We start from the raw sequence: 27,673 nt of genomic DNA on the forward strand, positions 1-27,673 counted from the left end.
CAGGATAAGCCTTTAAGAAACTGACAAGCAGGGGCAGGGTCAATCAGAAGGCTCAGGGCTCCTGCACCCGGTGAAAGGGCCACCCTTAACGAGGGGCCCCCATTCCTCATTCACGTCAGCTAACCTCCAGCTGCCTTTGCCGTCTGTGCCCCTTCTGGAAGGTGCAGCCCATGGCCTTCTGGGGGGAGTGGCTCTGCCTGTGGGTGACAAGGATGCAGGTGGACCCGGAGCCGTGGGACCCGCCATGCTGCCCACCTCACCAGTGCGCCATCACACCAGGTCTTCTCGGCTTCTCTCTGAGCTGAGGTCAGACACGACACATCAGCTTGTGGGAGCTCCCCAAAAGGACTGTGACATAGTGACAGTGCAAAAGGGGGTGACTTCCAAGGACAGTGCGGGGCAGAGAGGAAATGTAAGCGACAGAAACGAGGCAAGAAGGAAAGGGAGGAAGGCAGGCAGGTGGGCTGGCCACATGAGTGCCCTTGGGGGCAAGGCTGGTCTGTGGCCCGAGCCCTTTCTGACTCCTGTTCTCAGGGCAGAGGCACTGCCAGGTGAGAGGCAGCAGTAGTCTGTGTCCCCAAGGCCAGGGGCGGGCAGGCCTCCTCCAGCACAGTGATGGACGTTTCCCTGTAAGAATCGATTTCTGGAACCGTCCAGCCTCGTCAGAAGACAATGCTGTGCGGGAGGGAAGCCAGCCTGATGGTGGCGAGTGCAAAGCAGCCATATACCCACAGCATCCGATATCCCAGCCAGCTCCTCCAACAGGCTTTGCGGTGATCGGAGTGAAGGCATAAGTGCCTGGTGATGGCGGGGGTCATGACACTGAACTCCCAGAATGGGACCACATCTTAGCCTTCTCCGTACCCCTGGCACATAGTAGATGGGCAATAAAATATTTCATTAACCCCTTAGGGTTCTACCAAATCTGGGGTGACAGTTCAGGGGACTAAACAGCTGGGAGGTACTCTGGTATTCCATGGTCTAATTCTAACTCCCAAAGGTTTAAATTATAAAGCCTAGGCTGTACCCCAATCCCAGATCCTTTTATTTTTCCCACTCAGCCTAATCCTTCTTTTTCATCCTGACACATCCTCTCTTCCCATTTTCTTCTTTGTCCCTTCTTCCTTCAACTGGGCACTAGCAATATAGATTTGGTGTGAAAACAAATTACGGCTATTTAATGAGCTTTTGAGACAATGAAATAACTGCAGTTAGATCCCTGATAAGACCTATCAGGTCTAAGGAAACACACCATATAAGTGTTTGGTGGGGACATTTTTGTTGTTGCTTTCAATTCTCTCACAGCTCCAAAAATTGATTCCCTGAGATGGCTTTTCAGTGGGAAATTAGCCGTAACATTATTCCCTCTAGCGCCAAGTACACCGCTGTCGCACAGGAGCTTCTCGCTTCTTCATACTGCAAACACACTTAGAGCTGCTGCGTGCTGTGCTCACCCAGCACAAACATGTGTATATCTCTATACACACTATATACACTCTATACACGTGTGTGTGTGTGTTTATATATACACATAAAATTATATGTAATTATATAAAAATGTATATAATTATATACACATATAATTATACATTAATTATATATGCATATAATTATACATTAATTATATATACATAATATATAATATATATGTTATATATATATAATCTTTACTACAGCACACCAAAAATCTTCTTTCAGGCCTAATATAGGTAACACAATTTACCAAATACCTATAATCACAAGGAGAGCAGGAAAGGTACAGAACACCAATGAAATGTGTGATGCTTGTTTCTTTTTAGAGAAGAACCAGAAAAGAAAAGGTCATCTGGAACACTTCCAGCGAAACCACACAATTCCTAATTTTTGCACATGTTTTCAGTAGAAGAACAACGTCAAAGCTGGGGCAGAAGGAAATGCTACAGATTATATTGAAAACTTTTCTCAGGCATTTGATGATAGTGACCACAGGAGAAATTGGTCATTACCTCCTTAAATATCTTACTTAAATCCTAATTAAGAGATCTGGGGTTTTGGTTAAAAAAGATTTAACATGCTGGTTAGCTGACTCATGTAATTCTGACATTTTTTCCCGGCTGTTGGCTACACGAATTATTCAGGCTGTGTGTGTGTTGTTTGCTCAAATATGCCTGTGTAAATGTACTATTATCCATAAAAGCTGGGTACTTCTGAAAGGCTAGAATTTAGCCCTTTTTTTTTTTTTTTGCGGTATGCGGGCCTCTCACTGTTGTGGCCTCTCCCGTTGCGGAGCACAGGCTCCGGACATGCAGGCTCAGAGGCCATGGCTCACGGGCACAGCCGCTCCGCAGCATGTGGAATCTTCCCGGACCGGGGCACGAACCCATGTTCCCTGCATCGGCAGGTGGACTCTCAACCACTGCGCCACCAGGGAAGCCCTGGCCCATTTTAAACCTTTATCCATCCTGGGTGGATGGATAAATGCATGGTTTTCAGCGGATTTGGTATCGTATACTTGTTTTATTAAAATCTTAAGTTCTACTGAATGGTGATTCTCTTCATATCTGGATTTGGCAGTATTCCTACCTTGGAGGCTTCAATGATTTCGGAAGCTTCTCAGTAGGCCATAACAGGAGGGAATAAACATATGGCAAAGTGGCATATAACACAGCTATGTTGTTAATTCTACTTATAAACTTATTTCTGAGTGAGTGTATTACCTTCTTTGAGTCAGAATCTATTTCATTTAGGGACCACTTTTCCCGAAAGTCTTGACTGGGAAACACTAGGCTACTTTAAAATATGTAGATGCAGTGTTCTCTCATAGAAATGCAAACTGTTACTATGTTTTGTGCCTTTCAGGCACTGCGGGAGTGCAGTGGGGTTGCTCCTTCCCTCTTGCTTACCTCCTCTTCTTCAGCACCATCGGGGCTCCCTTCCCTGCAGGCATTTCCTTGCTGGCCGGCCCCCAGGGCCCTTCCCCGCCTAGGATGCGCTGTCCTTCTTTTGGAGCGTTCACTTGGTCCTTCCTCGCCCTCCTCCCACCTCAGCGCCGCTCCTCCCCCGCCCCACCCTGGAAAGGGCGCTCCTTTATGCCACCACCACCTGGTACGAAGCAAAGGACTTCCCAATCGGGAAGAGAAGTGGTGATCTTCCCTTACAAATGAACACAAGCCCTTTCAGTTAGATCCCAGATTCCGGAGGGAACCCGGATTCTGTAAGGCCACGCCCGCCGCGGGAGGAGCGGAAGTGCGCTGCGGGGCGGCCCCTGGGCCCAGCACCACGGTCAGCACCCTGCCTGCGGCGTCCCTTGGCCACCCGCGCGCGGCCCCAGCGCCGCCGCCGACCCGAACGCAGTGCAGAGCCGGACACGCCCGAAGGTCAAGTGGGGCCCCGGCGCGCCTGCCAGTCTGGGGAACGGATCTGAGCCAGAGGGGAGAGCCGTGAGCAGGGACAGACTTAACTTACGGTCTTGAAAGGCGTGCACTCGTTCGGAGTATTGTGCAAAGTGATGGAGGAAGATGGGGTCCCTCTTCCTCCCCGACCCCGGCCGCTCCCCGCCCCCGCAAATAAACACGACAGACAACTTTACGCAGCATAACAGAACGGCTGAGTTTAATGCTTCAAGTTTTCCATTTCCTTCCACAGGTCTTCGTTTTACAAATAACAAAATGAGGTAAATAAGTTAATGTATGTACACGTTATAAACAGTGTCGGTTTGCGGCGGCAGCAGCGCAGGTGGTTGGAGGGCAGTTGCCGCGCGGTGGCTCGAGGTCAGCCGCCTGCGCCGCGAGCGGATTCGTCGTCCTGGGGAGAAGTCGCGGCTGTCGGTGAGGCGTCTAGAAGCATTTGCGGTGGACGATGGAGGGGCCGGCCTCGTCGTACTCCTGCTTGGTGATCCACATCTGCTGGAAGGTGGACAGCGAGGCCAGGATGGAGCCGCCGATCCACACGGAGTACTTGCGCTCGGGCGGGGCGATGATCTGCAAGACAGTGACAGTGACAGTCCGTCAGGGACGCGGCCGCGGCCCGGAGCCCCTCGCGGGCCGGGGAAGCGGGGCGTGGGGGGGGGCGCTGCCCACCTTGATCTTCATGGTGCTGGGGGCCAGCGCGGTGATCTCCTTCTGCATGCGGTCGGCGATGCCCGGGTACATGGTGGTGCCGCCCGACATGACGTTGTTGGCATACAGGTCCTTCCTGATGTCGATGTCGCACTTCATGATGCTGTTGTAGGTGGTCTCGTGAATGCCCGCCGACTCCATGCCTGGGGGCCACGGGGTGGAGCGTGAGCGGGCGGGCGGGGGACCCGGGGGGCGGACGGGGGCCGAGGGGCGGGCGCTCGGGGCTCACCGATGAAAGAGGGCTGGAAGAGTGTCTCCGGGCAGCGGAAGCGCTCGTTGCCGATGGTGATGACCTGGCCGTCGGGCAGCTCGTAGCTCTTCTCCAGGGAGGAGGAGGAGGCGGCCGTGGCCATCTCGTTCTCGAAGTCCAGGGCCACGTAGCACAGCTTCTCCTTGATGTCGCGCACGATCTCGCGCTCGGCTGCGGGGGGCGGGGCGGGAGAGGAGCCCTCAGCGCGGGGCCCGGGGGCCCGCGCGCCGCCCGCCTGCCCGCCCGCCCGGGGCGCCCGGGGCGCAGCGCACCTGTGGTCACGAAAGAGTAGCCGCGCTCGGTGAGGATCTTCATCAGGTAGTCGGTGAGGTCGCGGCCGGCCAGGTCCAGGCGCATGATGGCGTGCGGCAGCGCGTAGCCCTCATAGATGGGCACGTTGTGGGTGACGCCGTCGCCCGAGTCCAGCACGATGCCTGCACGGGGGCGGGGCCGGGGGTCAGCGGCGGCTCAGTGCCCGGCGCTCGGGAAGCGGGGTGGGGGTGGCTCCCCGGCACTCACCGGTGGTACGGCCGGAGGCGTAGAGGGACAACACGGCCTGGATGGCCACGTACATGGCCGGCACGTTGAAGGTCTCAAACATGATCTGGGTCATCTTCTCGCGGTTGGCCTTGGGGTTGAGGGGGGCCTCGGTGAGCAGGGTGGGGTGCTCCTCTGGGGCCACGCGGAGCTCATTGTAGAAGGTGTGGTGCCAGATCTTCTCCATGTCGTCCCAGTTGGTGATGATGCCGTGCTCAATGGGGTACTTGAGGGTCAGGATACCCCTCTTGCTCTGCGCCTCGTCGCCCACGTAGGAGTCTTTCTGCCCCATACCCACCATAACGCCCTGCGGAGCGGAGACACCACGCGCTCGTTACCGCGGCTCCGGGTGGCGCGGGGCTGGGCTGCGCGGGGACCCGGCCCGGCTCCCTCCGCGGACTGGCAGCCTGACCTGGTGGCGAGGGCGGCCCACGATGGACGGGAACACGGCCCTAGGGGCGTCGTCGCCGGCGAAGCCGGCTTTCACCAGGCCGGAGCCATTGTCGCACACGAGGGCGGTGGTCTCGTCTTCGTCACACATGGTGTCTGGTTTCTGCAAGGTCGGGAAGGCCGTGGAGACGCTCGGCGTGTCAGGCGGAAGGCCCCACCATCCTGAGCGCCCTCCCTCCCCCGGGGCCTATGGACACACTCAGCCCCCAGCCCGGCGCCGTCCCGAAGGGGAAGCAATCAATGCCACCCGGGCTGAGCTTCGCTGCCGGGCCCTGCGCTGGGGGGAGACCACACCGAGCGTTTCTCCATCCGGGAACCCAGGGCACACTGTCCCCGAGGGTTCTCTTCCTTGGCTGCAGGCGCTGCCCTCTCCACACCTCCGGGGTCTCACCTAGGGGGTGAAGGTCCGCGAACCCTGCCCGTTGGGCGACTGTGAGGGTGAAAGGAGACGCCGTGGGAAGGGCTTGGGCGCTCCACCCGGGGACGAATGGCCGATTCCGGACCCCCACGACACACCAGACTCACAACCGAGGCGCCCTCGGGCCTCGGGCCGGGGAGTAGTGGCCCTTGCTGTCCTTTGGCTCGGTTGGGACGGAACTGCCCTGGGGACGACTAGAGCAAAACCTTTCATCTACTTGGGCACAAACTAAGTGTCAGGGAGAGCAGCCCGCGGGGCTGGGCATAAATTTGGAGAAGTTTCCAAAGGACGAAGGTTTCCTGTCTCTTCTTTAAAGCGCACGTGGCTCTGGGGTCGGAGGCGCCGCACTGAGGACGCACGGCTGGGACTGATATAGTGAGTCGGCCGGGCCCTACCCGGAGTTCTCCGGACTCCTTTCGGTGGTGCCCCGTCCCCCTGTCCCCACCCCGACCCCGCCTACCTCGGCGGGTGGCTACACCTGCTGCTCTCCGGCTCGGGCGCTGCGGTGGCCGCTCATCTCCCAGCTCAGGTTTTATATAGCCCTCGGGCGCTCCCCCCGCGCCGCCCCGCAGGAATGTCGCTTCCCTTCTCGAGCCATATTTGGGTGTAGGGCACTAGAGCCCCCTCCCCCGGCCGGTTCGCGGCCTGGGTCCCCGCCCGGGTCCCCCGCGCTGACCAAAGAAGGAGCGGCCTGGCCCAAGCCCAGGTAACGCCGGGCCGGGCCGTATATGGAGCGTCTCCCCTCTGGTCGGTCCCTTCCGACCCCGCCCAGCTGCCCGGCGGAGGGCCTGGGGTGCGGCGAGGGTCACTTAGTGCGCGGCGTGCGCCAGCGCGCCTGCGCCCCGGGCTGCACCTGTCCGCCGCCGCCCTGCCCCGCCCCCGGCCGCTGGGCGCGCACTGGGCCTCGGGGAGGTGCGCCCCGCCTTTCACCCCTTCTTCGGGTTCTTTGTTCAGACCCCCGAACCTCAAGTGCGGCTCCAGGGAGGAGGAAGCCGTGTTCAAGTGGTGGGCCCGAGAGGACCGGGGGAGCAGTCACACCCGTGTCCCGGGCAGGGGAGGCAGGGGACCCCTCCCGCCGGCTCCCCAGCGAACCTGGTCTCTCCCCCTACCCCGAGCTCCCCGAATCCAGAGGGCTGACCCGTCGGCCCCCACCCCCACCGGAGAGGGTCACCAGCGGCGGGCGGGCGCGCAGCTGTCGTGGCGCAGACAGCTAGCGGCGGGAGGCAAGGGCGGAGCGCCGGGGAGGAGGCGCGGGGCTCCCGGGGACAGGCCCGGGCGGCGGCTGTGGCAGCGCCGGGCGCAAAGCCAGGGCCCCTGGACCTGCCCGCCTCGGGGACGCGCGGCGCGCTCGGGGGCTTGTGAAGGCAGTGAATTTCAGGGCGTGACTGGCGCGCTCCGGGGTGCGGCGGGCCGCGCGGAGCGCCCTACCCCCCGCATCCTTGGCGGAGCTCACTGAGGGCCCCGCTCCTGGGGCCCAAAGGCAAAGGTCACAGCCCACGACCTGGAGGTGGGAACGGTGCGGTGTTCTTACTAGATGAAGCCGCGCCCGTCCCTCCTCCCGGTAAAGAGGACAAGGACGTCGCGCTCTAGGATGGGCAAAACGTTTTCCTTCTGCAAAGGCTCAACAAACTCATCGTTATATTTAGAGGGTGATGCCCAGCCAAGGCCGGCCGCTTCCCAATCCACCTTGTAGAGTCACCGGTCCACCAGAGCCTGCTGAAGCGGTTCTATTTATACCGCTGATATATGGGGATATGCCTTTCTAATTTTCTAGAAGGATTTGGATCTATCTACTTATGGTAAGGTGGAGTGGGGGTCAGAGGAGGTTACCCAGTTGGCGCTTCTCACCCCCACCCCCCACCCCCCGCTCCCGGATGAGAACAGTTCTAACCTTGCTGTGGAGGGCACAGGGAGAAACAATTTTCTGTGATGAACTCAGTGACATGCTTTAAGGGGTGCATCAGGGATGCGGTGTGAGCCAGGATGGAACCACTCATTTTTCTGATGCGTTGAAGTGTTCCCAAAATAGCCACCATTCACATTTGGTGGTGGCACTCAGCAGCCGGGACAGGTGTGGGTCCTCTTGAGGAGGGATATAGAAGTGTATGAAACCCTGCTCCGCAGCCCACATCATGGCAGCCCTTCCCCAAAATGTCCAAAGTCAATGACAAAATAAGGAGTTTGGTTGGTATGGGGCCTCGGTAGTGAGTATAATGCCACTGTGGCTTCATATCGTTTCTGAAATTAGAGAATGAATGAATAATGGACAGAGCTACATTTCATTTTAGATACCGTGTGTCCTGCTGTGGCAGTGTGAAGTGGCGACACTAGAAAAAAGACAACAAAACTGGCAAATGCACTCTATGTACAGTGTAAGGGGAATAGCTTAAATTTTGGTCTTGAAGGTAGGAAGAAGTATGCTGTCATTTACTGAATACCTAAGAATTTGGTTGACATCCTAAAGGGGAAGGAGGTTGTATTTGCCAGAACTGTTGCTCAGTGCAACTCCTCTCCTATAGCGAGCTTCTCTAAGCTCAGGGTCTATTAGATTCAGACACACATGAAAAGCTATGAATCAAGCACTCACAAGCTAGAGGAAATCTGCTGGTACAGCAAACCTTGGGGAGGTGGGCTTGGGAACGCCAGCTGGGACGCCTGTGCGGGTTGAAATAGTACCCGAGGGCTACCACAGGGCGGCCGCAGGCCCATCCTGGTCCTGCTGAGCTCTCATTGGTTCATAAATGGCCTTGAGGAGCAGGTGGAAGGCCGTCTCCATACATGTACACTCTGGGGATCACCCCAGCACCCCACGCCTGAGTAAGTGGGTCACTGCCTACACAGCCTTTTGAAAGACACCCTGAGGAAAGGTCAGCCATGCAGGGTATGCTCGACACAGAGCTCCTGCTTCTAAGTTTTCGGGGGCAGCCTTAGCTCGATCCTCTGACAGGCCCTTCTGCTAGGGCCCAGCCACTGTGCTCACACCCAATCCAGCCGCATCCCCTCAGCTCCTCACATATCTGTGGTCCCCAATCTCAAGCAGTCTAAGCCTTCTACTGTGTTTCCTACCTATTTAGACACGAATCTGTAAAGTGCTTCACATGTTTTTGTGTTGTTCCATGAATCCTGTAACTGCCTGGAGGTACATGAGGCAGGTACTATTTGCACTAGCTTTAAAAAGAAGCAAACCAAGGCTCCATGAGCCAGACAGCACGTCCTGGGAAACACAGGGGCTTGAGAGACCCACCCTTCCCTAGGAGTGCTTGGGGCTGCTTTCTATGTCCCTTTAACCTCCTCCAACACTTGGTATGTTCTGGAACATAACAGATCCTCGAGGGATCTCTTCCAGTGAAGGGCCAAAGACATCTTAAATGAAGCCATGGCTCCATGTGCAGCCATCCTCTGTCATCTCAAAAAGAACAGGGAGGGGGGCTGCCTGGCAAGGCACAGAGTCCGAAGTGTTCCAGTGAGCAGGAAGGTAAAGGAAAAAACCAACTCACTGCCCTCCCAAGCCACACATCCAAAAATGTCCAGCTGACCGTGGCAGGCAGGAAGAGAGGACTTCGATCTTCTACTGGTTTTCTCAGACTGGGACTCACTCTGCTTTGGCATCTCTAAGGGACTAATGATTCCATCCCAGGCTGCCTTTGGCCTCCTCCCCCTCTCCTACCCCTCCACTCCCCTCGTCCCCACCCCAGCCCACCAGGCCAGCCATAATGAACTAGTTAAAAACGCCTGCACTTCGGTAAAGCACATCTGGGTGTACCCGCCCCTCTGATGGGCTATGTGGCCTGGGGCCGGTGTCTTCCAGAGACACTCAGCTGAGGATACCACCTACTCCTTAAGACTGATTTGAAGTTTGAAACTAGGTAAGTGCCTGGAACACAAGAAACAATAAATGGTACAGTACCTTTCTTCTAAGTGTTTGGAGGAGGTCAGAGCGGGGAGGTGAGCAAAGGACACTAAAAATCATCAGAACGGTTCACTGACCGCTTATCAACGTCATCACTAACTGAACAGGAAGAGTCGGTGTCATTTGAAATGTATCTGGAATGAACAAAGATTTTTGTACAAAGGTTTATTCCAGTATTACGGTAAGAAAAAAAAAAAAAGACAAAACCCCAACCCAACCCAACCCCAAACCATTAACCCAACTGTTTTTAAGCCTGTTAAGAAGAGAGAGAGACCTGTTAAATTATGATCCAGCCGTATGGTAAAGTGTCAGGGAGTCATTAAAAAAAATTGTACCTTGAAGAATACTGAAGACATGCATTCTTTTTTTTTTTTTGCGGTATGCGGGCCTCTCACTGCTGTGGCCTCTCCCGTTGCGGAGCACAGGCTCGGGACGCGCAGGCTCAGCGGCCATGGCTCACGGGCCCAGCCACTCCGTGGCATGTGGGATCCTCCCGGACCGGGGCACGAACCCGTGTTCCCTGCATCGGCAGGCGGACTCTCAACCACTGTGCCACCAGGGAAGCCCGACATGCATTCTTGAAGGGGGAAAAGTTGGTTCTTAGGGGGTTAAAAAAAATCTTAGATATTACAGTGATGCATGGCTCTAAAGGCTGTGGTACATAAAAAGATATACAATATATTTGTGGTATTAAACTTTCAGAGGGGGTGAAGGGAGCAGAGTGATCAAAGAAAATTGTCTTAAGAAGTCTCCTTAGGAGGAGTGATAATGAAAAGGAAGGTTGACAGATGAATGGATAAAGAAGATGTGGCACATATATACAATGGAATATTACTCAGCCATAAAAAGAAACAAAATTGAGTTATTTGTAGTGAGGTGGATGGACCTAGAGTCTGTCATACAGAGTGAAGTTAAGTCAAAGAGAAAAACAAATACTGTATGCTAACACATATATATGGAATCTAAGAAAAAAAAAAGGTTATAAAGAACCTAGGGGCAGGACGGGAATAAAGATGCAGACCTACTAGAGAATGGACTTGAGGACACAGGGAGGGGGAAGGGTAAGCTGGGACGAAGTGAGAGAGTGGCGTGGACATATATATACGCTATCAAACGTAAAATAGATAGCTAGTGGGAAGCAGCTGCATAGCACAGGGAGATCAGCTCGGCGCTTTGTGACCACCTAGGGGGATGGGATAGGGAGGGTGGGAGGCAGATGCAAGAGGGAAGAGATATGGGGACATATGTATATGTATAACTGATTCACTTTGTTATAAAGCAGAAACTAACACACCGTTGTAAAGCAATTATACTCCAATAAAGATGTTAAAAAAAAAGGTTGAGAAATACCAGATTAAAGATACAGAGAAATGCTCAAAATACCTCACATCAAAATAAGCAGGTTACAAAATGTAACACACGCACAGTCCAAATACTGATGCATGTACAATCTAGGATATATTTCAAAATGGTAACTGAAGTTATTTCTGGCTGGTGGGATTGCAGGGGCTTATTTTCCTCCACGCACTTCTTTTTTCTTAATAGGTTTCACATTTTCTACAGTACTTTTTAAATTTTAGAATTATACAAGATTATATCTAAAACATATACTTGGTATTTAATGAGTGAATTTTATGTAGGAATATAGAAAGCTGTTTTCTTTAGAAGCGTTCCTTGAATAAAGTCTCCAGGAACAGGTAGGTGGGCTACACTAATACTTTCGTAGCTATTAGCCTCAAAATGCACACGTGCATGGGGAGCGAGGCTGTGGTCACCTTGGCGTGGCTCTCCTTCAGGCCCAGTCACCTCGAGAAGTGTGCTTCACACCGATTCCCAACAGCCCCCTACACCTGGAGGGTGAAGCTGTGAGAAAAACACGATTCAGACCTCAAAGTAAAAAAAGCAGCACAACCCGATTTCTAAAAAGTTTTCTTCAGAAATGAAATCCCTAAAACAGAGGGCATCAGTCGCCTTCCACCTCACCAAGAATTCCAGCACTGTCTCTTGCTGTGATTCTCAAATTCTGTCTTAATCCTCAACACATCCACAAGTTCCTAAGACACAGCCACACACAAAGCCTGTTGCTCACGATCAAACCCCCAACCTTCCTGTTGGATTTAATTGGGGCCACAAGCTGTGACTTTTCAAGCAGCGTTCAAAGACAGGAGTGAAGAAAACCTTTTTCAAGTCAGTACACCTTCTCTTTCCTAGTAAACATGCTCACCTTTACAGCACCTTTACACTTTGTCATTGTCAACTACTCAGTTTATATAAAAATCAGTCATTCTTTAATGAAGAAGACCTCGTTGTGCAATAAATTTTTTAAATTTAGAAGAAAAAATTACTCAATGTCTTAGGCCTTAGTTTCACTATTACTGTTAAAATAATATTTAAGAAACCCAACCGTTTTGGAGCTACGGCTACCATCTCTAACAGGGATAGAAGAGAGAGCCTTTTTCTCCCTCAAAATGAGACAACTATCCATCCTGCTGTGAGAACGGCAACTTCACATCCTCGTGGTCCACGGGCCGGGGTCATCGTCAGACTGGCTTTCGCCACACGGGGATAACTGGCTTTGTGGCAGCGCATGAAGGTGGCAGGGTCCTGTGTCCCTGTCACAGTATCACCTGACAGGATCTCACAGGTGAGAACCGTAGGGCCCTGTAAAACCAAAGTCTTCTAACACAAGAATTCAACCACTTCTTATGCCGTCTGACAAGTTCCTCTACCTAACTTCCCCTAGTGCCCTTCAGGATATCCCTAACTGCGACCCACGCTGTCCCAACACTCGCGCTGCAGACAGAGGTGGGGCTGCCCATTTCCTTGCTTTAGTGGCTGCTGAGAGCAGCTCCTCCGTGAACCCATCCATCCACACATGCTCAGAGGCGGGGTCTGGAGCCTGCAGGGGAGAGCGCGCGAGAGCTGCACTTTGTGAAGCCGGGAACCGGACTCTCTTCACCATATTTAACTCCTGACCTTTTCAGCTGTTGGAGCAAGTTGTTTAGTGAGGATTCAACTGGACCAAAGCCTGAATATGCCAGCAACTCCGTCTTTATTTAAAGCCCGATAAAAACTGAGTGACAACACTGGTCAGGACAAACCTTTGAGAACAACTACTTTTCAGTTAAATCAGTTGCCACATTAAGAAAACCTATAAAGGTTTCTAGCATTACACACACCTTAGATTAGCTAGACAGACTGTGGTAAAGATGGAATTCAGGGTAAATCATCCTGAAAATGCATAAACCTGACTGAATCCCCATACTGACAGGTTATAACCTATTATATGGTAACCTATAGATAGATTAGAAAGCCACATAAATATGTTTTATTCACCAAAATACTTTTATTAATACTCTTATTTATGTAGAAAAGTCTGACATTTTTTATGAATTAGGCCCACTTTGTCTTTTAGTTTCATAATAAGTTAGCAAGTTTTGACATTTATCCCACTAGATATTTTCCCCCAGACCTAACCAAAATAGATACCAAATATTCCAGACACTGTCCAGTACATAACATCCAGAGTCACAGAAATTTCAGAGACAACTTAGTGCAATCTTGCCATTTTTAGAGTTATAGAAGCTGAAGTCTAGAAGTGATCCATGCATACATGTAGCCAGAACCAGGACCCTGGATGGAGTGAGACAAAAAGGAAGGGTAGCAAGTACGAAGACCACAAACTTCAGATGGAAAAGAGGAAGAAAAAATTATCATGTAACCAAAAACTAAAACCACAGTCATACAACTATTTTGTAATAGCTTCCAAATAAAGTATAAAAAATTCAGAAATACATGTTATAAAACTGTACAAACTTCTAGATGTTTAAGGTCTAAAATTTTTATAAGGACACACTCATACAAATTTTCAGGAACAATGACCATTTTTAGCAAAATCACATTTGTCCCTGGACATAGTATTCATAATTAGCTTTCAAAACAAACTCAAAGTAAGGATTGGACTTCAAACTTCCCAACTGGTCTGATTGCAGCAGGTCCTTCACCTCTGGCAGGTACTCACTGAGCTGAATGCCTATAAACACAAACACAGAACGTTTTTTTTTTTTTACATAACTCTCAAACGAATTGAGATGACTGATGATAAAAACACCTGTGCTTCTATTTAAACTATAACGTCACTCTGCTATTGGGAAATACTCTGTTCTAAATTCCTTCCCATCTGCCAAGCATACTCGCAGGCCTGAGAATATGACATTCCTTACTTAGCAGGGGCTGCGTGACTGTTCTTCACCCTAGTGGTCAAAACAGCCACTCTATTTAGTCTTTAATACAATCTGAAATACTTTCATTTTCTCCACAGCTTAAGCCATTCCTTCAGTGTGGAAGTTTTAAACTAATTATCACTTGAAAATAAGTATTTCAAGCCCAAGGAAACAGCTTTCTAAGCAGCTATATAGTGAGAGGTAGAAGGTATCAGTGAAAGATTGCTTATAATCCAGCTGTAAATTTTGAAAGACAGGAATCTGAATTATCAAGGAAGACAAGTTATACCGTATCTTCTTAAAAGACTTTCAGACATTTATCTGTCCCCCAGATCAAAGATCCACTGTTTTGCTTGGATGAGTGGTCTTCCCACACTCTAGAAATTCTTCACTGCAGAGGTGCTTATTTGAGAACCGTTTTTTAATGTTTTTTTCCTGGGGTGATTGGTCTGCTTAATTTTTTAAAAATTATTTTCTAGAGTCAACTTTGGTAATATGTATTTTCCTTGAAGTTTATCAACTTTATTTTGTATTTCAAGTTTATTTGTTTAAAAATTTTTTAAAAAAGAGAAGAAAAGTATTTTAAACAATATTCTCCTATTCAGGAAAATACTTTAGTAGAAACACTGCCGTGAAAGCTATCTACAGTGTTGCCAAACGTATTACAGTTTCTCTCTACGACTGGAGAGGGGGAAGAACCATGTCTTCGTCAGTCCTCTATTGAGCTGGAAAGCCAATGAGCATCTGTGTAGTCACAAAACAGTATGTACGATTTTTCTCATTTGGCAAAGAGAACTGGAGGAAACATTTTAAATTAATAAGGCAATATTTTATAGTTTGTTACATTATCGTAAGGTTCTCAAAATCAGATACTGTTTATTTTTAATAACATCTAAGTGCCTAGCACCATTCTTGATACTTATTATATAATAAAAATCTCATAATAAGTGTTATGAGACTAAATCTGCAATATTTATATATCAGTTATTACAATTAACACACTTTCAATAGAGACTTTTTCTCTGTAAAATAGCATGACACTTGTGAAAATATCACATTAATTTCCTAAAGATTACTTCTTAAAAAAAACCATCTTATTTAACTTCTATTTTTATAATACATGCTTTCTGTTAGACATAATATTTGATGGTTTATTTTTCTTTAGAGCCGGAGTCAAAAAAACTCAAATGCCTGCAAAGCCCTGGCAGGTACCATGAGGAAGATGGCCTAGGGGTTTTGGTAAACTTAGGACCAGCGTCTCATTCAAAGTGGGCAGTGCTCATCAGCTCCAGCTGACAGCTGCCAGGTAAATATTTCAGTCTGGTGTAGGCAAATCTTTTGATTTTTAAGACAAGTCAGAAAACAAGACTTTTGTAAGAACTCTTCTCAACTATTAAATGCCAGCGACTAATTAGGAAAAATGTTATACTCCATGCAATGACATGCATTCTTTTCTGTACGTATAATGTACTTTAATAACATGTAAAAACTGAAAAGCTCCAGGTGGGTAATTTAAATATATCTGCAGGCTGAATTCATTCCACAGGCTGAAGTAATTGTTGGGCTGCCCAAGTCTATGAAATACAATGTGAAGCTATCTATATCTACCTTCAGAGTCTGCCCTTTAAAAACATTTACTCTTGTACATGGAAGCCATATTATTAAAAAGGTTCCAAAAATAAATGTCTTTGGCTTGGTTTTATAATATATATATAATATTATAAATGTATGTTATTATATATGTATTATATATTATATCATTACATATTATAATTTATATATAATAGTTTCCACTTGTTTTTGTCCTTTGGTCAAAATTTAATAATTCTTTTTGTAAAATTATAGGTTTCTATTTCTGTTTTCCATCTATGATTTATAATCTAAAAATAGCAAAAACTGAAAAGTGAACTTTAAATAGCACCAAATACTTAATTAGCCACAGTTCAGTTCAGTGGCACCTTTACAAGAGCTAACTTCATGGAAAGCATCAGGTTTGGGTCCGAATGAATCTCTTCAACAGCACAGAGCAATCAACCATATCCAGTTATTTCTTCAATTCCAAATCTAGAAAAGAGAAAGCCTAGTAGATATATTTTAACTCTGTCTGAATTTCAAGTATTTTTAAGCAAAAGATATTTTCTTTTGCTATACCCCTTCATTATTTAATTTTTTATTTTTATTTTTTTGACAATGAAAAGGCTTAATTGCCTTTGTGTTATTTATTCATCTTTGAAAATAAAAGCATTCAGTAAATCTACTGTCAATGTGGGGTAGTCAAATATTCATTTTTCGTAAGTAAACATCCAGGTCAATGCTGAGGTCGACAGCTCTATCCAGAGTGAACTTCTGGCATGTAAACACCGAGAGTTCACTGCTCTTTCACCTCAGCATATTGGTTGGTATGGTGAGCTCCACAGTGCTTCTGAGGCCCCTGTCATTTCGGTTAAACCAGTGATTCTCAAGCAGAGGACTGCAGAGTGGAATCTATTACAGAAGAACTGGGGCTATGAATCTGTAAAATAATTCCAGGCATTCAAAGAACAAATGTTTGTTGGGTGACTACTATGTACCAGGCACGCCGGGCATGTCTTATGTAGATTAAATAATGCGTCTTGCAGATATATGTACAGAAATTTCCGAATGTGTGTAAATGTCAGCATCATGAATAAAATCCGCATCCATTTAGAAGGGCTGCTGAATTTACTGTGTTTTTTGGTCATTGTGTACTTTTTTCCAGCTGGTATTAAAGACAGTGTCTTTAAATCTGAAAAGATTGGTAAACACTAGGTTAGCCTATTTTGCACACTGCCTGGATTATCATCATATATTTTGATTTAATAATTCTACAACAAAAGAGCCACACTTGTCTTTATGTATAAAATGTGGAAAATTTCTCACCTCTAGTCTTTCTCCATATATTAAGCTCCAGTTATATGAAAGTAAAAGTTAAGTACCCTCTAATTCATCTTCTCCCTTCATAATAAACATTTAACCATAAACGCTTCTTTACTTACTTGCACCTCGATCAGCAAATGGGATTTTGCTCACTTGTCTTAGGTACAAAACATATACAAAACATACTCCCTTCCTGTCTCCTTTTATTTTGTTCTTTTTTTGACGTGGACCATTCTTAAAGTCTTTATTGAATTTGTAACAATATTGCTTCTGTTTTATGTTTTGGTTTCTCGGCCCTGAAGCATGTGGGATATTAGCTCCCCAACCAGGGGTCGAACCCGCACCCCCTGCATTGGAAGACGAAGTCTTAATCACTGGACCGCCAGGGAAGCCCCTCATTTTGTTCTTAAAACTAATTTTATAGTATTAATGTCCAAAATGGATTGATAAAACATTTTGTAGTTTGCTCTCAGGCGTGGTATGGCCAGTTCAGTACGGGATATACCAAAAAAAGTCATATTTTAGGTTTTCAATCTTCACAAGAGTTAAGTGGCCAAGCAGACGGCAACTCCACCATGACACAGCTCCCCAACGTGCAGGGGAGGAAAGAGCCCTCCCTTTATTTTAAACAAATTTCTCTAATTCTAAGTATGATACCGTTTAATTTTAACCCCCTGGCATTTGACACCTAGGCAAATTCCCATTATTATAAGATTCTAAACCTGACGAGTGACACTAATTTCCAACATGAACAAACCACTTACCATCTTTTAAAAGTTTCTGTAAGATTTTCACAAATATACTGTCTTTAGATACTTCAATTGGATCATCTTTACCATCTGAACTGGACCAGCTAGAAAACAAAATCACTGTGAGGAGAAAATGAAACTGTGGCCATAATCTGAAACAAATAACTTGTTTGTTATGGTGGATTTGTTTTGATGTTTGTAGGGGGTGAAGAATCTTGAGTTTTGTGATACTGTTGAAAACTATTTAAATAAAGGAGCTTTAAATGTTGGATATACCTAGAGTCTCTCTATTAGATATGAGATGCTATACTCAGGTAGCTATTCACCCAATATAACCAGCATGTATTTGATGTCAAAACCAAGTAGTGAGGTATCTTTCCCAAGAAAATTCTGTATGTAACAACCTAGTAACAACCCTAAAGTATGACCCTTCAGAGCACAGGCGATAGTTTAAAAATGTTGTATTCTGTTTCTCATAAAAGTAAAATGGCAACCAGTGTCTGGTGTAACCTAAAAAGTTTTCTTTATCTAGTTGAGATTATCTACTACTGAAATACAAATCCACAGAACCACTGCTTTGTAGTAATCAATGGCTATACCCCTCATGATACCTTGAAGTGTTTAATCAGGAAGCCAAGACAACGTATTGCAGTCAAATGACACAATACATTTTTTATCACTGGGAAGGAGAATCCAACAGGTAGAGCCAGATGCTTCGGAGGATGACCTCCAAGACCAAATTTGACAACAATTTTAACTATCTGGGAGTGATGAGAGGAAGAAATGCTTTAGTAAAAATAGTTCCACTGCAATTTCTCAAAGACACAGGAAAAAGGAAAACTGAGTAGAGAAGGCTTTTAGTACTCAAGTCATGCTCTCTTTAAAATTCTTTCCCTGGGAAAAATCCATCTATACAGCTGATCATTCTGTCTCTCTTTGCCACTGAATCTTAATACCACAGTTCCAGCGGACAGAAATCCTCCTGTGCAGGGAGATTACAGTGAAAAAGACATCGCAATAACTTAGAAGAGGGTACTGATTCTCAAACTGTACTAACTTCTTATTTAAAAAAAAAAAATTTGTAGCCTCAAGTCTTTCTTGGCAGAACTGGCCCAACTTCTGTGAAAATAAGGAACATACACAATTCTGTGCAAACTGACAGTGTAAAATTTAAAATCAAAAGTAGAGAATTATTATACCAGTGGTCCCAAGTCCTTAAGCTATTCCTTAATTATTGAATTTAAAAAATTAGGATTGCTAATGAAACCATTAACATTTTTATAATGTACGTTACAATACAATTAGGTTACAAAACGATTTGATGTGTATGGTATCATAATCTTCCTAAAGAGTCCTTTTCCAAAACCATGTATATTCACACTATGGGAACTTACTTATCTCTCTGAAGAGCTTTGCAAAGGATTTCCAGTTTTAGATCATTTATATTTATATCTTCCTCCTTCACAGCAAAACAAAAAAATCCTCATTAAGTCCTGATTTTAAAAAATACATGCTTAAATTTGAGTTATGTCAACTCCTAATTCTGCGTAAATATTATGCTTTAATTTATAATTTAAAAAAATTTCCCTTTCTTTGAGACGTTAATACTACTCAGAAGAGTAAAACTCTTAAGAACTTTGTGTGAATTTGTTTCCGATTATTCTGAGACAATCTGATTTTATCAAGAAGCTTGAGAGAGTCAAGATTTTAAACAGAGTACCATAAAAGCCAACATATTATTGTCTTTATAATCTACCAAATTACTTTCAATTGCAGGGCCGACTACTCACCCTATAGAATTATCATTATAATCTTTTTTTTCTAAGAAGGCTGAGAAACAGCTTCTCTTAGGGTGAATACTATGAAGAATAAATTGACAAGCAGCATATCAGTTTGAGAAACTAACAACGACTCAATAAATGAAAGAGAAAAAATACGTCAGGACCTTGAAAAGCAACATTTTTTATTTGTGCAGGGAAAAAGACACCTGGAAATGTGTGAGAATTATCAAGAGGTGAGACCTCTTGGCCGCTTTTCTAAAGAGCTGTATGTATTCCAAGAGTTACAGGTAGCTGAACCAGAAAGTCTTTTATTTTATTTTTTTGAGAGTCTTTTAAAATTAAGACATTTTCAAGATGTACTCAGTTCTACAGAAAACCATACACAAATTGTGATCCTTGCCTGAGATCATCAAGTGATTTTACTCACCTCATCAATATATTCAAGCAAGTCCAAAGCTTTCTTGAAATCATACTCATTAGCTCTTCTGTTTTCTTCACAGATATATAGCTATGGCAAGTTAAAATAAGGTAGAGAATTATTTTAACTCTTCATATAACCAAGACTGGAGAGATTTACAGAGAAGTCATCACGTCTATAGGTATCTTTATAGCAAAGAACAGCAAAACGTTTGGAAATTATACTCCATCTACCTCACAGCAAACTGTCTTTTAAAACACACCTATGTTCATTCACAGTAACTAAATTGTATAACTTGGTATATATACTTTTAAAATGCCAGTAAATTTATATTCATAAGTTCGAGATAGTATACATTTCAGCACTCTTTCGAGCATACTCTGTAATAAACAGCTGCCCTTGCATTTTTAAAGCTGGCTATAATGCTTTTGAAATGTTGCCCTTTCAACAGTTTTAAAAATTGAGACCTATGAGATAGCATGCAGTTGGTCTACAGTTTACTTAAGAGATAACAAAACACACCAGTATGTTACCAATGGTTATCCCTGGTTGGTTAGATCACAGCTGACTATATGATCATAAATGTCCCATAATTTTATAGTCAGAAAAATGCTTGCCTTATTAACAATATCAATTTGAATTTTTCCTATCTTCTTTTTCCAAAAACTACTTATAACATAAATTTCATATTAAAATACTGCACATAATCCTTTAACAGCAAAGACAATACTCAAACCATTTCAGAAGAAAAGCTATCTACTTGTTGTCATTGTCTTACAACACTTGAAAACAATAGTTTATTTCACTTTTCTGAACCTTTTTTCCCCACAATGTTAACATCCCTGAAATTGGAATGTAGTATTAAAATTGATTCAGTATCAAGGTAAAGTTGGACAACTTTTTCCTTCTTACTAATACATAAAATAATGGTGAGTCTTAGAGGCAACAGCCCCTTAGATTTTTAAATTAAATGTGCTCTATCAGGAGAGGCTGCTCTGAGCTCAATGATAGGAAATCTGTTACTAATAATGACTAAAATACTGAAGTTTTTGAATTGTCTGCTTTCTTAGTAACATAATTAGGGCAATTCAAGGTGATCCTTGACACTGCTTTTGCATGTGAAATGCTTTCTTGAAAGGAAAAGAGAGAAGCAGAATTAAGGCTATTAAGTGTGCACAGCAACAAAATTACCTTATCTGGGTTGCAGCCCCTAATCTAGCTATGTCCTCAGGAATTTGCTATGTTGCAGAGGAAAATGGTAACGATGGCACTTAGAGGCTATGCAAATTCAGTTCCTAAAACCATTTTTTTTGAAGAGCCTGAACTATGTCTCATGGTACATATCTGTCCTGTACTAGAAAAGCACAATGGAAGTAATTTCTTCTGGTCCCTGGATAAGCGTCTTGAGGAACAGGCAGAGAGCTATGGGGGCCAGAGGCTGACCCACTGCTTTCTGCTAACTGGCACCCTCCTCCTAAGCAGCTTCTGACACCTGACTCCAGGGGAAAGTGACCAGGAAAATAAGAAATGGAAAGATGACTACTCTGAGGAACTGTACTACGTGGTCCAGGAAACACTGAGGTTGTTTTGAGACTAAGAAATGGTGCAGGGATTTGAAAAGCACATACGCCAATGAGCTGTGGTGCAGTCAGCACCGGCATTGCACTGAGACGCAGCTGCTTCTCGCCCAGGAGCTGTTCAGGCAGGGTCTCCTGGTGCAGCAGAAAGCGCTCCTGCTCAGCCATTTCTAGGAGGCAACACAGGAGGAGGGGTGAACATTCACGTTTGCTCTGTCATAAACAAATCTGAATTTAAAAAGAAAAGGAACAGCTCTAAAGGTAATCCCATCACTAATTCAGTGATCCTAGAATGTTATTAATTCTGCTTATTCTTGATTCCTAATTATGTTACAAATATTCAGGGTTTGATCCAAGTCATATGGATTATCACAGCAACCAGAAATATTAGGAGGGGAGAGAAGAGCTAAGAAAACAAACCTACTGATTGAAGCAACTGTAGAGCAGATGGATTTCAGAAGCACAAGTCCCCCAAATCTGAGGTCTCTCAGTCCATTTTAAGGTTACTCTGTAAAGTACTACTTTTTACTTTACCAGAGTTTCTAGTATAATTTCATTCACTAAGGGAAGTGATCTACTTAAAAGCCACCACAAGTATATGCCAGGAAAAACACAAGCCAGAGGACTGTGCACCAGACCTATTACCCAGCAATGGTTATTTATCGCCATATGATAGGGTGACAGGGGCTTTTGATTTACATAAACTATCATTACCTGGCTTCACACACAAGAATGAGCTGGGCTGCAGGAAAAAAGGACAGAGAACTGTTTGCTAACAGCAGTTACAGCAAAATGGAGTGACTAAATCACAGATATGCTCATTCAAATACTGGCATCATTCCACATGATCCCAAGCTTGTAAAAATTAAACAAAACTGTTTTGTGCAATTTCTATACCTAAGAAAACAGACTGGGAGGATTAAAAAAGTATTATCTCTAGGGCAGTGGGATTATAGACAATTTATTTTTTTTGTTGTTGTTTTTTTCTATACTAATTTCCATAATTAAATTTGTATAACCAATAGAATGTTATCTCTTAAAAATCTACTCCCTTCAATTAGATACACTGTGATAATAGTCTGTAGGAAATTATTGAGACCTGAAAATATTCTCATTGTGCTAAGAAAGCAAAAGCTAAGAAGAAGTGATCAAAATGCAAAGTGATGACCAGAAGTTGGGGGGAAACCAGAAATAATAAAGCCTTGTGTTAAGATATATATATATTTTTTTTTTTTTTTGTGGTACGTGGGCCTCTCACCGCTGCGGCCTCTCCCGTTGCGGAGCACAGGCTCCGGACGCGCAGGCCCAGCGGCCACGGCCCACAGGCCCAGCCACTCCGCGGCATGCGGGATCCTCCCAGACCGGGGCACAAACCCGCGTCCCCCGCATCGGCAGGCGGACTCCCAACCACCGCGCCACCAGGGAAGCCCAAGATATTTTGATTAACATGATCTAACTCTGGTGGCCAGGTTAAAATACAGCTCCCCTTTCAGACTACCAGCCAGCCTTGCAGAACATATACACACTTCTCTAGAACAAAAGGCACTATTAGCGTTTAAAAATAAAAGAATGAGGAAGAATCCACCAGCTACAGCAGACCAGCACTACAGAATTACCACCACCTACAGCAAACCCACTGAGTAAACGTCAAGTTTCTTTGCAGTTTGTTCTTAGCATATGAGTCACTAGGGGTGTAATCAGAGTACTCTGTTCAAATCATTTGAATTTACTCTTTAGGAATTCTTATTTAAGGCACAAATTACTTTTCCATAAAAAGAGAATCCTAATTATGTAACTGAGTAATTGCCTGAGGACACTGAATAGAAAGCACTCCTCTCAAAGGAGATGGCTCCTGTTTCTAATGGACCCCATTAAATGATAACAAGAGCACATTCTAAGAATACATTGACAGTATGACTGATTTGTATGTCTCCTTGTTCAAATATTGTATTTTACCTTCAATTTTTCCTTGCAGTGTATCTTCTGAAAAGCCTGAAGCTAACGCAGCCAATTTACTCAAGCCAAGAAGGGTTTTTTTCTTTGCAAAGTAACGAGTTTCCATATTTGCCAAACCTAGAAGTGTTGCATGAGCCTACAATAAACAAAATATGAAAACTATGATAAAATCCTGGATACTAATTCAAGTTGCAATAAAGATTAAGTAAAACCCAAACTTGGTTTCCCCCCCCCGCAAGCTGTATCAATGAAATATCAAGTCACTGTTAGCAAGCCTAAAAACAGATCAGTACCATACTTTGAGAGTAATTACACATAAAATATCAGCCACCCACACTAATTACTGGGACAAGAGACATGTATAAAACATTTGCTCTCAGAAGCAAGAAGAACTACAATTCTGCAGCTCGCAGAATGAAAACCACATTCACAGAAAGATAGGCAAAATGAAAAGACAGAGGACTATGTCCCAGATGAAGCAACAAGATAAAACCCCAGAAAAACAACTAAATGAAGTGGAGATAGGCAACCTTCCAGAAAAAGAATTCAGAATAATGATAGTGAAGATGATCCAGGACCTTGGAAAAAGAATGGAGGCAAGGATCAAGAAGATGAGAGAAGTGTTTAACAAAGACCTAGAAGAGTTAAAGAACAAAAACAGAGATAAATACTACCATAACTGAAATGAAAACTACACTAGAAGGAATCAATAGCAGAGTAACGGAGGCAGCAGAACGGATAAGTGACCTGGAAGACAGAACGGTGTGAATCTTGCCGTGGAAAAGAATAAAGAAAAAAGAATGAAAAGAAATGAAGACAGCCTAACAGACCTCTGGGACAACATTAAACACACCGGGCTTCCCTGGTGGCGCAGTGGTTGAGAGTCCGCCTGCCAATGCAGGGGACGCGGGTTCATGCCCTGGTCCGGGAAGATCCCACATGCTGTGGAGCGGCTGGGCCCGTGAGCCATGGCCACTGAGCCTGCATGTCCGGAGCCTGTGCTCCGCAACGGGAGAGGCCACGACAGTGAGAGGCCCGCGGACCGCAACAAACAAACAAACAAAAACATTAAACACACCAACATTCGCATTATAGGGGTCCCAGAAGAAGAGAGAGAGAAAGGACCAGAGAAAATATATGAAGAGATTATAGTCAAAAACTTCCCTAACACGGGAAAGGAAATAGCCACCCAAGTCCAAGAAGTGCAGAGAGTCCCAGGCAGGATAAATCCAAGGAGAAACACACCAAGACACAGTAATCAAACTAACAAAAACTAAAGACAAAGAAAAATTATTAAAAGCAACAATGGAAAAATGACAAATAACATACAAGGGAACTCCCATAAGGCTAACAGCTGATTTCTCAGCAGAAACTCTGCAAGCCAGAAGGGAGTGGTATGATATATTTAAAGTGATGAAAGGGAAGAACCTACAACCAAGAATACTCTACCCAGCAAGGACCTCATTCAGATTCGACGGAGAAATCACAAGCTTTACGGACAAGCAAAAGGTAAGAGAATTCAGCACCACCAGACCAGCACTACGACAAATGCTAAAGGAACTTCTCTAAGCAGAAAACACAAGAGAAGAAAAGGACCTACAAAAACAAACCCAAAACAATTCAGAAAATAGTAATAGGAACATACATATCGATAATTACCTTAAATGTGAATGGACTAAATGCTCCAACCAGAAGACACAGGCTTGCTGAATGGATACAAAAACAAGACCCATATATATATGCTGTCTACAAAAGACCCACTTCAGACCTAGGGACACATACAGACTGAAAGTGAGGGGATGGAAAAAGATATCCCATGCAAATGGAAATCAAAAGAAAGCTGGAGTAGCTATACTCATATCAGATAAAATAGACTTTAAAATAAAGAATGTTACAAGAGACAAGGAAGGACACTACATAATGATCAAGGGATCAATCCAAGAAGAAGGTATAACAATTATAAATATACATGCACCCAACATAAGAGCACCTCAATACATAAGGCAACTGCTAACAGCTATAAAAGAGGAAATCGACAGTAACACAATAATAGTGGGGGACTTTAACACCTCACTTACGCCAATGGACAGATCATTCAAAATGAAAATAAATAAGGAAGCAGAAGCTTTAAATGACACAATAGATCAGATAGATTTAATTGATATTTACAGGACATTCCATCCAAACACAGCAGATTACACTTTCTTCTCAAGTGCACACAGAACATTCTCCAAGATAGATCACATCTTGGGTCACAAATCAAGCCTCGGTAAATTTAAGGAAATTGAAATCATATCAAACATCTTTCCCAACCACAATGCTATGAGACTAGAAATCGATTACAGGGAAAAAAACGTAAAGCACACAAACACATGGAGGCTAAACAATACATCACTAAATAACCAAGAGATTACTGAAGAAATCAAAGAGGAAATCGAAAAATACCTAGAGACAAATGACAATGAAAACACAATGACCCAAAACCTATGGGATGCAGTGAAAACAGTTCTAAGAGGGAAGTTTATAGCAATACAATCCTACCTCAAGAAACAAGAAAAATCTCAAATGAACAATCTAACCTTACACCTAAAGGAACTAGAGAAAGAAGAAGAAGAAAAAAAAAGTTAGTAGAAGGAAAGAAATCATAAAGATCAGAGCAGAAATAAATGAAATAGAAACAAAGAAAACAATACCAAAGATCAATAAAACTAAAAGCTGGTTCTTTGAGAAGATAAACAAAATTGATAAACCATTAGCCAGACTCATCAAGAAAAAGAGGGAGAGGACTCAAATCAATAAAATTAGAAATGAAAAAGGAGAAGTTACAACAGACACTGCAGAAATACAAAGCATCCTAAGAGACTACTACAAGCAATGCTATGCCAATAAAAACGACAACCTGGAAGAAATGGACAAATGTTTAGAAAGGTATATAAGCTTCCATTCTATTTCTTCCAGGAAGAAACAGAAAATAGGAACAGACCAATCACAAGTAATGAAATTGAAAGTATGATTAAAAATCTTCCAACAAACAAAAGTCCAGGACCAGATGGCTTCACAGGTGAATTCTATCAAACATTTAGAGATGAGCTAACGCCCATCCTTCTCAAACTCTTCCAAACAATTGCAGAGGAAGGAACACTCCCAAACCCATTCTGTAAGGCCACCATCACCCTGATACCGAAACCAGACAAAGATACTACAAAACAAGAAAATTACAGACCAATATCACTGATGAATACAGATGCAAAAATCCTCAAAAAAATACTAGCAAACAGAATCCAACAGCACATTAAAAGGATCATACACCATGACCAAGTGGCATTTATCCCAGGGATTCAAGGATTCTTCAATATATACAAATCAATCAGTGTGATACACCATATTAAAAAATTGAAGAATAAAAACCATATGATCATCTCAGTAGATGCAGAAAAAGCTTTTGACAAAATTCAACATCCATTTATGATAAAAACTCTCCAGAAAGTGGGCACAGAGGGAATCTACCTCAACATAATAAAGGCCATATATGAGAAACCCACAGCAAACATCATTCTCAATGTGAAAAACTGAAAGCATTTCCTCTAAGATCAGGAACAAGACAAGGATGTCCACTCTAGCCACTGCTATTCAACATAGTTTTGAAAGTCCTAGCCACGGCAGTCAGAGAAAAAAAATAAAAGGAATACAAATTGGAAGAGAAGAAGTAAAACTGTCACTGTTTGCAGATGTCATGATACTATAAATAGAAAATCCTAAAGATGCCACCAGAAAACTACTAGAGCTCATCAATGAATTTGGTAAAGTTGCAGGATACAAAATTAACACACAGAAATCTCTTGCATTCCTATACACTAAGTATGAAAGATCAGAAAGAGAAATTAAGGAAAGAATCCCACTGCAGCAAAAAGAATAAAACACCTAGGAATAAACCTACCTAGGGGGTAAAAGATCTATACTCAGAAAACTATAAGACACTGATGAAAGAAATCAAAGATGACACAAACAGATGGAGAGATATACATGTTCTTGGAGTGGAAGAATCAACATTGTGAAAATGACTATACTACCCAAAGCAATCTACAGATTCAGTGCAACCCCTATCAAATTATTAATGGCATTTTTGACAGAACTAGAACTAAAAATCTTAAAATTTGTACAGAGACACAGAAGAGCCTGAATAGCTAAAGCATTCTTGAGGGAAAAAAACGGAGCTGGAGGAATCAGACTCCCTGACTTCAGACTATACTACAAAGCTATGGTAATCAAGACAATATGGTACTGGCACAAAAACAGTAATATAGATCAATGGAACAGGATAGAAAGCCCAGAGATAAACCCATGCTCCTGTGGTCAACTAATCTATGACAAAGGAGGCAAGGATATACAATGGAGAAAAGACAGTCTCTTCA

General features: G+C 44.4%; 2 protein-coding genes across 2 annotated transcripts in view; both read right to left on the reverse strand.

Moving 5' to 3' along the window:
* Positions 1 to 3,811: 3,811 nt before the first annotated feature.
* On the reverse strand, positions 3,812 to 6,231 carry ACTA1 (actin alpha 1, skeletal muscle). The gene is made up of 7 exons (XM_081233839.1): positions 6,213 to 6,231; positions 5,297 to 5,437; positions 4,867 to 5,191; positions 4,620 to 4,781; positions 4,327 to 4,518; positions 4,059 to 4,240; positions 3,812 to 3,959 (listed from the first exon to the last, which is right to left on the reverse strand). The coding sequence occupies exons 2-7, from the start codon at positions 5,423 to 5,425 to the stop codon at positions 3,816 to 3,818; spliced, it is 1,134 nt and encodes a 377-aa protein (XP_081089965.1). The 5' UTR covers positions 5,426 to 5,437; positions 6,213 to 6,231; the 3' UTR covers positions 3,812 to 3,815.
* A 6,757-nt stretch (positions 6,232 to 12,988) lies between these two features.
* Positions 12,989 to 27,673, reverse strand: part of NUP133 (nucleoporin 133) — a 52,150-nt gene continuing 37,465 nt past the window's right edge. Inside the window, exons 21-26 of the mRNA XM_081232377.1 lie at positions 23,262 to 23,397; positions 21,357 to 21,475; positions 19,738 to 19,818; positions 18,924 to 18,988; positions 17,545 to 17,633; positions 12,989 to 13,695 (exon numbers count right to left, since the gene is read on the reverse strand). Coding sequence (XP_081088503.1) covers positions 13,559 to 13,695; positions 17,545 to 17,633; positions 18,924 to 18,988; positions 19,738 to 19,818; positions 21,357 to 21,475; positions 23,262 to 23,397 — 627 coding nt within the window. The 3' untranslated portion in view covers positions 12,989 to 13,558. The remainder of the gene's footprint in view (positions 13,696 to 17,544; positions 17,634 to 18,923; positions 18,989 to 19,737; positions 19,819 to 21,356; positions 21,476 to 23,261; positions 23,398 to 27,673) is intronic.

This window comes from Mesoplodon bidens (assembly GCF_964165515.1).
Source record: "Mesoplodon bidens genome assembly, chromosome: 1".
Classification (NCBI taxonomy): Eukaryota; Metazoa; Chordata; class Mammalia; order Artiodactyla; family Ziphiidae; genus Mesoplodon; species Mesoplodon bidens.